The sequence below is a fragment of the Capra hircus genome, chromosome 25 (genome assembly GCF_001704415.2).
Source record: "Capra hircus breed San Clemente chromosome 25, ASM170441v1, whole genome shotgun sequence".
NCBI lineage: Eukaryota > Metazoa > Chordata > Mammalia > Artiodactyla > Bovidae > Capra > Capra hircus.
The window spans coordinates 9814407-9826560 of NC_030832.1; the positions used below are offsets into that span (position 1 = coordinate 9814407).

Genomic DNA, 12154 nt, shown 5'->3' on the forward strand with positions numbered 1-12154 from the left:
AAGCCCACCCTGTGCGTGCACGCACGCACAGCCTGGTCAGAGCTCCTTCGTCCCTTTCTCTCCACAGCCACCCACGCCTCCCCCGCCTCGCTCTTGGCCCTCAACTCTCCCTACAGCTCAACCTCGGGAGACTCCCTCCATCTCTACCTCCCCTCCCCCTGGCAGAACCCCCAGCCCACGTCTGTTGCTCACGCACAGCTTTGCTATCATCTGCTTTTACTGTAGTCTATTTCTTCATAAATGCGTCAGATCACGTGGTGAAAATCACCCTCCCTTAGGGAACACTTCCCATATGGCTGGGCTCTGGGCCCCACCTCTTCTAGATGGCTTTGTCCCTGAGTCTTAGTGACCTTCGGACTGGGCTGAACAGAGTCCCCCAAAAGATGTGTCCACGTCCCAATCCCTGGAAGCTGTCAACGTCACTGTATTTGGAAAAGCCTCTTTGCAGATGTAATTAAGGATATTCAGAGCATCCTGGATGATCCAAGTGCACCCTAAATCCAAAGGCCAATGTCTTTATAAGAAAGCAAAGAGAAGGCTCAGGGAGAAGGGGCCCCGGGAAGGCAGAGGCCCAGACTAGAGCCCTGCGGCAGTGAGCAGTGCTGACCCCGTAGGCTGGACAAGGAAAGGGAGGCTGCCCTGGGGCCGCCAGGGCCTGTGGCTCAGAGAACTCCTTGATTTCAGACTTCTGGCCTCTGGAAGACGAAAGGATATATTCTAAGCTGCCAGGCTTTGAACACTTGTTACAGCAGCCCTGAGGAGCTAACATCACAGTTTGCAAAGGGGGAGCAGGCTCAGAGAGGTTGAATGGCCAGTCCGGAGCCCCACAGCTAGTCAGTGGCAGAGTCAGGATTCGGACTCAGGCTTGGCCGCCTCCAGGCCAGCCTCGTGGTCACTGAGGCCTCCATGGGGATTAAGGGGGCGCGAGCGGCCCTGTTCTAACGCCGCTGCCTTGTGTGGGCTCAGGGCTGGCTGGGGACCATGCTTTGAAGACTCTGTCTAGGTGTCCTGTCCCTCTCCGCCCCCCTCCACCCACTCTTGCACACTGACTGCCCACTTCCCCACCCTTGAGTGCCTGGTGGGACAGAGTGAAGTGAAATTCGCTTAGTCATGCCCAACTGTTTGCGACCCCATGGTCTATGCAGTCCATGGGATTCTCCAGGCCAGAATACTGCAGTGGGCAGCCTTTCCCTTCTCCAGGGGATCTTCCCAACCCAGGGATCGAATCCAGGTCTTCCGCATTGCTGGCGAATTCTTTACCAATTGAGCTATCAGGGTGGGACAGAGACTGTGGTTTATTAATCTCGGGGCCCACAGTGACTGGCACAGTGCCAGGCATACAGCAGGAACTTCATGAATGTTTGCTGGGCAGGTGAATGGGAGGGTGGGTCTGTGGGCTATGGACAAGAGGACGGAGCTCCTGACCGTGTTGCTTCGTTGGGGCAGGGATGGATAGTCAGACAGCAGGGCCACCCCCGCCGGCCTCCCCTGCCCTGCTCTGCCTCCAGGCCTCAGTGACGGTGGCCTCTACTCTCTGCGGAGCCCAGGACCTCTCCTTACCTCTCACATCGCCCCCGGAGATACCACCTCCCCACCCCTCCCAGCAGCCCTAATTAGAATCCTTCTCAGTGGCCCACCAGACTGGTGCTTGGGGGCTATGGAGGGTGGAGGGTGGAGATCATGTTTGCTATTTCTATTGGGAGGAAAAGGGTTAAGGGAGCCACTGCCAGGAGGGGCAACAGGCGCACTCCGATGCTTCTAAGGAAGGCCAGCCTGAGGGACCCAGATCTGGGTCTCTGTCCTTTCTGGCTTCCTCTGGGCTTCCTTTGCCCACTGCCCTAGTGAGGGCATCGGCTCTGTCCCACAGTGGGACCCCTCAAGCAAGGCAGGAGCGAGCCTCTCGCAGGGGTTCCAACGGTCCCCTTGAGCGTGAGGATGGCAGCAGAGCCAGTGGCGGAGAAGGACTCAGACGCCTCCCCCTGCTCTGTCCCCCAAAACCAGGGTCCGTGAGTCAGGTGGGGGCCCCATGGCTCCAGCTGCAGTGCCCGTCTTGGGGGAAACACTCGCTGCATGCCAGGCCCAGCCCCTCCCCAGCATCTCAGTCACCTCTCCCGACCCGCCGGCCTGCGGGGCCACTAGTGTCAACAGGCAGACAGGGACGTGCCTGCGTCACACAGCGGGCGCGTGGAAACCGGCCGTGCTCTGGGACTCTCCAGGGTCTTCCCCGGCCCCGCAGTTAAGACTCCGCACTTCCACTGCAGCGGGCGGGGAGGAGGGGTTCGACCCCTGGTCAGGGAACTAAGATGCCACACGCCTCATGACACAACCACCACTCCCCTTCCCCCCAAAAATACTGTCCATGGTTAGAAAAGCAGTGGGGGTGTGCGAGGGAGATGACGCTGTCCCACCGGGTGCTCAGACTCGGAGAGGCGTCCTCCCTGGAGGTGGGACGCACTCAGGACACCACGTGCTCCACCCCCCGCAGCAGGGGACAGCAGCTGAGAGGTCTCGGGGAGTGGACCTTTCGACGACTTCTGGCTGGGGTTCAGGGACAGGGGTCACTGCTCTTCAACCTCCCTACACATACTCCCCTCTCACACACACACACACACACACACACACACGGTACCAGACACAGGGGTCGGGGGTGGTGGCTGGGCAAGGATACACAGGAGAAGGATAATTCCTTGGAGACTCTTTATTGACTCTTTTCTGAAAGTTCTCCTCCTCTCTGGAACGGCGGCGGCTCCTCTTCTCCAGCCACGTCGCAGGTCAGGAGCGCGTCTGCTTGGGCTCGGGGCTCTGCTGGACCTCCGAGTCGGCATCTTCGGCCCCTTCCTCCTGCTGCCCGGCCTCCATCAGCAGCAGCTTGCCCTGCACCGGGAGCTCCTCTTCTCCCTCCTCCTCCTCCTCTTCGCCCTCCTCCTCCTCCTCGCCCTCCGACGACAAGGAGAAGTTATCCTGGCTCACGCAGGCCACGAGCTTCTTCATGGAGGATTCGTGGCCCCGGCCGTGGCCCGTGCCAAGCTTGGCACAGCGGGAACCCATCACCCTCCTCGGCTGCCTCTCTGGACTGGGAGGAAAGGCCACTGGTGGGGTACGGAGGGGCCGCTGAGGGTGGTAGGCAGGGCACTGACATCACAAAGGGCCCCCCGCCCCGGAGCCTCCAGCCCTTGGTGACCTGAGTCTGAGCCGACACCCTACTCAACCTGGGCTGCCAGCTGCCCCGCCGAGGCCCAGCCGGCCACAGGGCAAGGCTGAGGCGAGATGGCAGGCCCAGCCAAGCAGCCTCACCCTGCTGTGTTGCCGCCTCCATCCGGCCTTGTTTGCCCTGGCAGGGGTCCCCCCATTTGAGCTGGGGTGAGAGTTGGGGATAGAATTTCCACAAGCAGGAGAGCACACAGGCTCCTCCCCACACCCCAGAAGTGCCCAGCCCGAGAGAACTGGTGACAGTATGGGGTGAAAGGCAGCCTGGAGGGAGCCTTCCCAGGGACCTGGAAGTGTCTGGTTTCTTGACCCAGGTGGTGCCTTCACAGACGTACCTAAATCGCATGTTTTTTACGATTAAAACAAAAGAAACTAAAGAAAACCCTACTCTTTACTGTTCTCCAAAGTCACCCTTTAAAGGCAGCGGCTCATAAGCCCTTGGAGTCACCAGTCTCTCTAGCTACACATGTCCGTCCAGCCCAGGTTCAGCCAGGAAGGGGATTAAGTCTCCTTGGTCGTTTCTGAGCACTGAGAATTCGTTCTCCGACATGATCCATAATTGAGATCTTGTCCCAAACCCTTAGTGGCTGTGGTCAGCTGAATAAGGGCCCTCCCAGAGTTCTGAGATTACCCTGGGTTATCTGCGTTGGCCCCGAATGCAACCATAAGTGTCCCTCTAACAGGGGTCTGAGAGGCTGAGAGATTTCGCACAGGGAGCGGAGACTGGAGATGTGGCCACCGCAGAGGGACTCCAAAGGTTATAAGCAGCTGTCAGAAGCTCAGAGGAGGAAGGAACGGACTCTGTCCGAACTCTAGTGGCCCATGCTGCTTCACCCAGTTCTGCCTTTGGCCTTCCGTTCCCCCTCCCAGCGCCAGCCTTGTTCTTGCTGGAGCAGCCAGACCTGCTTCCCATCTTGTCTCCATTCCCATTTGCCCTCGCCGCCCAGTGCCCTTTCAGGCTCTTCAGGTGACTGGGGAGTTGACCCGAAACGGGAAGGTCTGGGTGGAGTTGCATGGCTTTGAGCATCCTGATGGCTCCAGGTGACCGGACGCCCTCAGGCTCAGGGGAACACACCAGCACACAGCACTGGGGGATGAGCCCCCTACCCCAGCCGCTCCCCCCTCCCCTGATCCCGTGGGGAATAGAAGCCATGTGTTTGTGCCTTCATGCAAAAGAGACCCTGACAGGCTAGCAAGTTCCTTATCTCAAGCTTTATTTGGCAGATGACTTTTGCTCATTTTACTCAAGATCTCGCGGGCTCCAAGGGGGATGTGCTGTGGTCTGGCGAGGGGCTTCCTGGCAGGTGGCTCTTTCCAGGGGGCCCAGGGAAGCTTAGAGCTGCCTTCCGCATCTCCTCCTCCTCCTCTTCATCCTTCGGCAGCCTTTTGGAAAAAGTTCCAGTTTCGGGGCCATCTAGGGTATCTGGGGTGGGGGGCGCTGGTGGGGTGGGGTGGGGGCGCAGGATGAGGGGGCATTCAGACAGGGTGGGGCCCCGGAGCTGCAGGAGCCGCCCGCTGCCCACCTAAGCCCTGGCCTGGAGGCCTGGGGGGTGCCCGGGATGGGAGCGCAGGGGGGGCCCGCCACACCTCTGCGGCGCCTCCTGTGCCTGCAGGCCCTTCTCCGGCGCCTTCGGCAGGGGCGCCGCCGAGTGTGGCTCCTGTGTCTGTAGTGGTATCGGCCTCTGTGAGTCCTCCCGTGGACCGGGATGTCCTCTGGCCTCAGCTCCCGCGTCTGATCCGGGCTCTCTGTCTCGCCCTGCTGCCCGGAGCCCTGCTGCCCAGGTGGACTTTCAGTCGGACTCTTCACGCAGCATCGGACCATCGTGCTGGAGGGGTCACAGGTGGACAACTCGGGCTGAGGCAGCAGCTGGCCTTGGGGGTACGGGGGGAGGAGGCTGAGGCCTGCCCCCTGCTCTTGCTGTTAATAGTGTTGGTTGGGTCTGTCCACAGCCCTTGGCGGGGACTTGTATATAAAGGGGGCCCCCCACTGTGACTTGGCGGCCCCACCCCACCATTGTCCCCCAACTGGGCCCCTTCTGTGAAGGCAGCACAGGGCGCGGGCAGCCAACTCCTCACCCTGTAAAACGTGTCCCCCGTGCCTCGAAACCAGGGGACAAAACCTCTGAAGACGAGGGCCAGCCTCCTTGTCTGGGTCCAAGTCCGCACCCTGCCCCTCCCCCTGGGGGTCCACATGTGGCTGTTCCTGAAGCTTCCTTGCTGCCTTTGCAGCCAGCGCTGGGCCTCTCGGGGGCTGGGACGGGGGCTTATCTGTCCACAGGGTTATCTTATGCTCACTCTGTGCCAGGAATTCCACAAATTCCATACATTCACTCCTTAAATGAGGCAGGAAGAGGTTAAGTGATTTACTTGCTTATGGTGCCTGCAGATAAGGAGCCAAGGCCAGGCTTCAGAGTCCATATGCCCTCAGCCCTCCACCCGCTCCCCAGCCTGGGGCACACGCTTCCCTCCCCCAAAAATGTGCCCATCTTCCCTCCACCCCTGGCCTCCTGCTGAGCCTCTCCCAGTGCTTGGATGAGCCATGAAAATCCAGAATCAGAACCATAGCAGCTGGGGGGAGGGCGTGGCAGGCAGACGAATGCCCTCACACCCTCGCCCCTGAGTGTGAGCAGACATGCAGAAGGGACTTTCTCAAGAGTGACTTAAGGAGACGGAGAGGTCATCCTGGATTATCTGGGTGGGCTCAGTGTGGGTTCTGCAAAACCACATGGATCCTTATAAGGTGGAAGAGGGAGGCGGGAGAGTCACAGGAAGAGATCTGACGGTGCTAAGCCACTGGCTCTGAAGATGGAGGCAGGGGTCCTGAGTCAAGGAATGCAGTTGCTGGCAAGGAGCTGGGAAAGACAAGGTTCTTTTGCTTCTGAAAACCTTCAGAACCTGCTCGGACCTTGAGTTTTAGCCCCATAAGGCCCATGTATGTAAGACAATAAATTTGTGTTGTAAGCTATGAAATTTGTGGTGATTTATAACAGTGATAGGAAACTTTTGAGGACTCCTATCCTTCTTAGTACTCCCCCAGGGCACTTGCTCAAAATATGCATGCCCAGGCCGTACCCCGAGACCCTGCTAAGTCAGCCTCTCCACCACTGGCCCTTGATCTACTTGTAAAAGCCTACCCAGTGGGTCTACGTTCAGCCCTCCCACCAGCATCTTTCTGACTGGCTATGAAACCAATCGAGTGGTTGGGTCATGGAAGCGAGTTCATCTCCCGGCTCAGCGGCCTCACCTGCCAAGACGGGGCCATCAACAGTGCCTTGCAGGTTAGGTGTGAGGCTTGGGAGTGGCGAATGCCCAGTACCTATGCTCCATGGTGCTCACAGATGGAAGTTGGGCCACTATGTTTCTGTGGCCCTGTCATTAGGCAACTGGGTCAGAGTTCTGGTCACTGGCCCTGATGGAAGTTGGGCCACGATGTTTCTGTGGCCGTCATTAGGCAGCTGGGTCAGAGTTCTGGTCACTGGCCCTGTGCCAAATTGCTGTGCCGTGAGCTCGTGCCCCGAGCTCTTGTGTTAATGATCTGACAGTTCTGCGCCCAGGGGACAGCAGTGTTTCGTGAATCACCTTCACATCTCAGAGAATCATACGGTGGAGTGGAGCAAGTTACTTTTGTTTTGTCCACCCGGGATGAGGCTATTGTACCTGATTAAATGATAGTTTAGCTTAACCACTGGACAAGTTACTCACTGTACCCAGAGACATCAACTTTTTAAACAATGGAAAACCTCAACATCAGGCACCTTAGGAATTGGTGGGATGTATCCATGGCTGGTGAATCAAGCTTGAGCTGGGAAATGGTTCTTGGCTCTCAGGGAGGTGGACAGCAAGCAAGCCCTAGTGGAAGCATTTGCCAATTTCTGTGGCCCATCTAAAGCTGTCAGTAGAAAGCCACTGAGCACAGAACTGGGAAGGGATATGTCCATACACCAGCACAGCTCCCGTCCCCCGTGGAAAGCAGTCTCTAAAGGACTGGGGGCTGGGAGGCAGGTTTGGGTTGTGACTCGGGGGTAGTTGAGTTTGGAACAAGATCCAGCATGAACCATCCTTTGTGTCCCCTTCTTCCCAGCATCCCCCCCCCAACCTCGAGTCCCTCAAAGCAAAGAGTCAAAGAGTGGAATAATGTCTTCCAACATTTATTGACAGGTGGCATTGTTCGTCAGCAGGCTCCTGTTCATGTCATTGGAACGGTGGCATGTTCAAGATGTGGCAAGAGGGCCTTGAAGGCTGGTAATCTTTCAGGCAGGAGTGCGGTGGTCTTGCTACTGTGCGGTTACTGTCTTGTACACCTTACAACGGTGTAGCGGCGGCAGCACACTGTGGAGAACCAGAGGGCAAGAGGACGCTTCAGCACAGCCCGAACCCCCAGCCCCGCCCCAGTTCCCAGGCCCCTGCCCCCAAGGGTGGGCCCTCTTCACCTCTCCTCCTGCGCCTCCGACCAAAGCGCCTCCTTCGTCTGCGACATCTTCTTCGGCGGCGGCGGCGGCATCTGCTCCGGCTATGGGTGAGGCAGCATCGGTATCTGGCCATGGTGCTGGGTGGACTCGGCCTGGATGCTCAGAGCAGGGGATACCGCCTTGGATGAGCCAGCCAACCTGTGAGCAGGTGGAATTTGTGGGCTGTGACAGGGGCCGACTCCCCGGCCTCTTATATAGACCCAGGCAGGGCCCTGGTCATTGTGAGGTCACAGAGACCCAGACCTCACAGACCAAGGTCAGAGATGCCCACATCATGCCCATATATGGGCATGTGGGAGGCGCTTGGTGAGGGAGGGCGGGGCTGTGGTGTGCGGGGGTGGGGCTGTGATATGGGGGGGTGCTGTGATGTGGGGGGGTGGAGTCCCCTCCACATTAATTAATGACCCCCCAGGTCATTAATGCATATGAATTAGACCACATCACATCATGCAGTGGTGGGAGGGTAGGGGGAGGTGGAGGAGTCATGACGATTCCTCCAAGCTGGTCCAAGACCTCATGAGCAGCCTGAACCCAGCTGTGAAGTCCAGCTCTCCATGCCTCCTCCTCTGTAAAGGAGGAATTCTGTAAAGGGGAACGAGGTGGCTTTTTCTTTGTAAGGACACTCACTCACTCATCCACACAGTCAGTTTACAGTGTATGCCAGGTTCTGGCGAGGCCCTGACAAATAGTGGTAAACAAGTCAGACATGTTCCTGTCTAATAAACTTCACACTCTTAATGTAGAGGACATGAAACTGCAACCCCACAGACTGTATGTAGCCCACCAGGCGGCTCTGTCCATGGAGTGCTCCAGCTGAGAATATTGGAGCGGGTTGCCCGTGCCCTCCTCCAGGGGATCTTCCCAGCCCAGAGGTCAAACCCGGGTCTCCTGCATCGCAGGCAGATTCTCTACCACCTGAGCCACCAGGGAAGCCCAATGAAGTTACCATGCACAGCAACTGTGAAAAACATGCTCCAGAGAGAAACTTTGGGCTTTTATGAGAAAGTTATGCTGGGGGGACTTGACCTCAGGAGAGGCCCCAGGAAGGCCTCCTAAGGAAAGTGATTGGAGTGGGAGGAGGGAAGAGCATCTGGGAAGAGGGATCAGCTGCTGCCAAGTCCTCAGGCAGCACGTGTGTGATTCCATTAGTGAAACGGCCACTGAGGGAAAGCCGCCGACGCAGGAATGGGTTGGTGGTTGCCCAGAAGCGGGTAGAACGGGAGCGGCCGCTCGATAAGCGGTGTGAGGGCTCCTTTTGGTGTGAAGAAATATGTCTTGGACCCAGAAAGTGATGACAGTTACCCAACATGGTAAATGTTCTCATTGCCACTGAATTTTCACTGTTTTTAGTATGCTGGAGTTTACATGATGTGAATTTTACCTCAACTGGTTAAAAAAATAAAAGTTCTGAGGCTGAAAGCTGCTTGGAAGGTGTAAGTAATCAAAGGGAGACCAAGGGGGACGGAGCAGAGAGTGTGGGGGAAGGGTGGGCACGACAGATAAGAAAGGTAGCAGTTGGAATTTGATTTAGTTACTCATAGCAGGAAACCAAAAGAAGTGTCTTTGGCATGTGGTGGTGGTTTAGTCACCAAGTCGTGTCCAACTCTTGAGACCCCATGGACTATAGCCTGCCAGGCTCCTCTGTCCATGGGATTCTGCACGCAAGAATACTGGAATGGGTTGCCATTTCCTTCTCCAGGGGATCTTCCCGACCTGGGAATCGAACCTGAGTCTCCTGCATTGTAGGCAGATTCTTGACCAACTGAGCTACAAGGGAAGACTTTGGCATAGTTTTGTTTCATTTAAGAAGTCAGAGTTAACATGGATACACTGCTGTGTACAAAATAGATACCTAATGAGAATCTACTGTGTAGCAAAGGAGACTCTACTCAGTGCTCTGTGGTGGCCTAAATGGGAAAGAATCTTAAAAAGAGTGGATATATGTATATACATAATGGATTCACCTTGCTGTACGCCTGAAACTAACACAACATTGTAAGTCAATTATACTCCCATAAAAATTAATATAAAGGAGGAAATCAGAGGTGATTTGGATGGTGGTTAGAGTCTCCTCTTTGGGGATCTACACGGCAAGTATTTGGAGATAATGGGTATTATGTTTGCCAGCTACTCTTGAGTGATTCAGAAAAAGAACAGTAACAAGGGCTCCATGTCTACATAAAAAAGGGAGAGGAGGGGAGGGAGGCAGGGAGGGAGGGAGGGCAAAAGAAGGGAATAAATGGAATAGAATATTAACAATCAACCAGTCTGGGTGAAAGAAAGTTCTTTGCATGGTTCTTGTGACTTTTCTCTAACTTTGAAGTTATTTCAAAATAAATTATGAAGATGATTCTTCCGAAACACAAAAGGAAAAGGAGGCCTTCCAGGGCTGGTATAAGGGCTCCACCCTTATCAAGGGCCCAGACTTCTTTCATCTTTCACCTCTGCCCCCAAGGAAGTGCTTTCCATCCCCAAGGCTGCCTCATAGTCCAAAATCATGGGCGCCAAGGATGGTTGTGCAGTGTGTGTGCTGCTCAAAGCTCTCAGCCAAAGGGACTGAATGGTGCAGGCCAGGCCCAGCACCCAGAGTTAAGCTTCTCCCCAGGGGAGCTGTCTTTTTTCTAATTAGACGGCTCACAAAGGCACATTAAGGGCCAACCTCAGCCCTGCTGAAAATTCAGCTGTACCTACCGTCCAGGGAGGAATGAAGAAAAAGGGGGGGTGGGCCAAAGGAGTCATAACGCACGCTATAAAGAACTTTCCCAGACACCTCCACCAGCAACTTCTTCTTCTGATCATTTGCCTGATGGCAAGACCACTCCGCCCCTCAGGATAAAGCTGGGGTTCTTAGGAAGGAGAAAGGGACCAATGGATAGTTAGTACCCCAGAGGGGATACAGCCAGAAACTTCTAGGACCCCACCTCCCAACCCACAACAAGATGGGAAACCCATGAGTCTGAAGCTATAATCCAATAAGTTATAAGAGAGCTGCCCCTGGCAGGCAGGCAGTGAGCACTGAATTCTCACTAACTGGTTCATGTCTAGACAGACTTGAGTTCGCCACAGCCTGTCCTGTAACACTGAGGACTTTTTGAAGCTAGGTCTCGAAGGAGCCGCATGAGATGACAGAGGGGTATTTACCCAGTTTTGCAGATGAGGAATTTTTTTTTTCAGTTTTTTATTTTTCTTAATTTATTTTTTTTATTGAAGTATAGATGCTTTACAAGGTTAACTCCTGTTGTACAGCAAAGTGATTCAGTTATACACATATACATTCTTTTCTTTAAATATTCTTTTCCGTAATGGTTGATCATAGGATATTTATTTTTAATTAGCGGATAATTGCTTTCCAATGTCATGTTAATGTCCGCTGTAAAACAACCAGATGAGGCATCCGAGTCATACAGAACAGGTTCCTCCATCACTGGGGTTTTTATTGACCACCTACTGTGTGCCAGCACTCTTGTAGGCATTGTGAATACCACATGAGCAAGAGAGGTTCTTGCCTCCAAGAAGCTCACCTCCTAGTTGGGACAGACAATATTATTCAAGGGAACAAACAAATGAACAGAAGACGTTAAAGTTTATTACAGGTGTGCATAGACTAGGCTGATATTACTTTAGGGTCCCAGGGTCAGGACTTCTTGAGGAGGCGACATCGGAGCTGAATCTCAGTGAAACAAAGGAGCCACTCTCCCAACATCTGTCCTGTGTGGGTGTCCCAGCTGGGAGGGGGTGAGTGGCCCTGTACCACGTGGCCACTCAGGGAGGCAGGCCTCCTCAGACACGGGGCTCCAAGCACATCCTGAGCGTCCACATTCAGAGGAGGGGCGGGCAGGGAAGGCTCCTCTGCCGCCTAACTGCCTGGGCCCAGAGTAATACCCTGCGCTTCTGTTTCCACCTCATCGGTGAGTCTGTCACGCGACCCATGGGCCACAAGGAAGGCCTGGAGGCCAAGTCCACGGCTGCCACTTCCCAGCAACGTCATTCTGTGAAAGGGGCTGTCGATCACTGCCACAGCCGGGAGGGACCCAGAGCAGCTGGTGGGGAACTCGTACCCCGGGGCGGTCTGAGACTGCTGCTCCATGGAGCAGGCAGGCAGACTGAGGCTTGGCTGAGGCCACCGCACAGCAGTGGCCCATTGGTTTCAGGTCTCTGCAGGGCGACAGGAAAAAGCATGGAACTAAAAGGAAGTCCCTGTGGCTACAGAGGAGGATGCAGGTCTCAGCCTTAGAGTTTAGTGGAGGAGATGACCGTGAGTCAAATCATCAGAGAGGTAGGGGAGAGGTCCCGGTAAGAGGCGGCCCTCGGAGCTCCAGGACGGGGCATTTGGCCAGCTCCAGAGCCAGAGGACTTGCAGGGGCCACCAGAAATGCTGGGATTTGTGGGTTCTCGAAGCTAGCTATTTACCCTAAATAACGCAACACTTGCCACTAACTCATAGTGATTGCTTTATTATTTGTCTCCAAGGAGAATAC

At 55.3% G+C, this 12154-nt stretch overlaps 2 protein-coding genes and 1 non-coding gene across 3 annotated transcripts; all 3 read right to left on the bottom strand.

Moving 5' to 3' along the window:
- Positions 2684 to 3617, bottom strand: PRM3 (protamine 3). The gene has a single exon (XM_018040069.1). The coding sequence runs from the start codon at positions 3046 to 3048 to the stop codon at positions 2773 to 2775; it is 276 nt and encodes a 91-aa protein (XP_017895558.1). The 5' UTR covers positions 3049 to 3617; the 3' UTR covers positions 2684 to 2772.
- Positions 4403 to 6142, bottom strand: PRM2 (protamine 2). Its single transcript, XM_018040078.1, has 2 exons — positions 4731 to 6142; positions 4403 to 4590 (listed from the first exon to the last, which is right to left on the bottom strand). The coding sequence occupies exons 1-2, from the start codon at positions 5027 to 5029 to the stop codon at positions 4452 to 4454; spliced, it is 438 nt and encodes a 145-aa protein (XP_017895567.1). The 5' UTR covers positions 5030 to 6142; the 3' UTR covers positions 4403 to 4451.
- Positions 7342 to 7842, bottom strand: LOC100860923. Its single transcript, XR_001917219.1, has 2 exons — positions 7638 to 7842; positions 7342 to 7536 (listed from the first exon to the last, which is right to left on the bottom strand). It is a non-coding gene; the product is annotated as an uncharacterized LOC100860923 (transcript).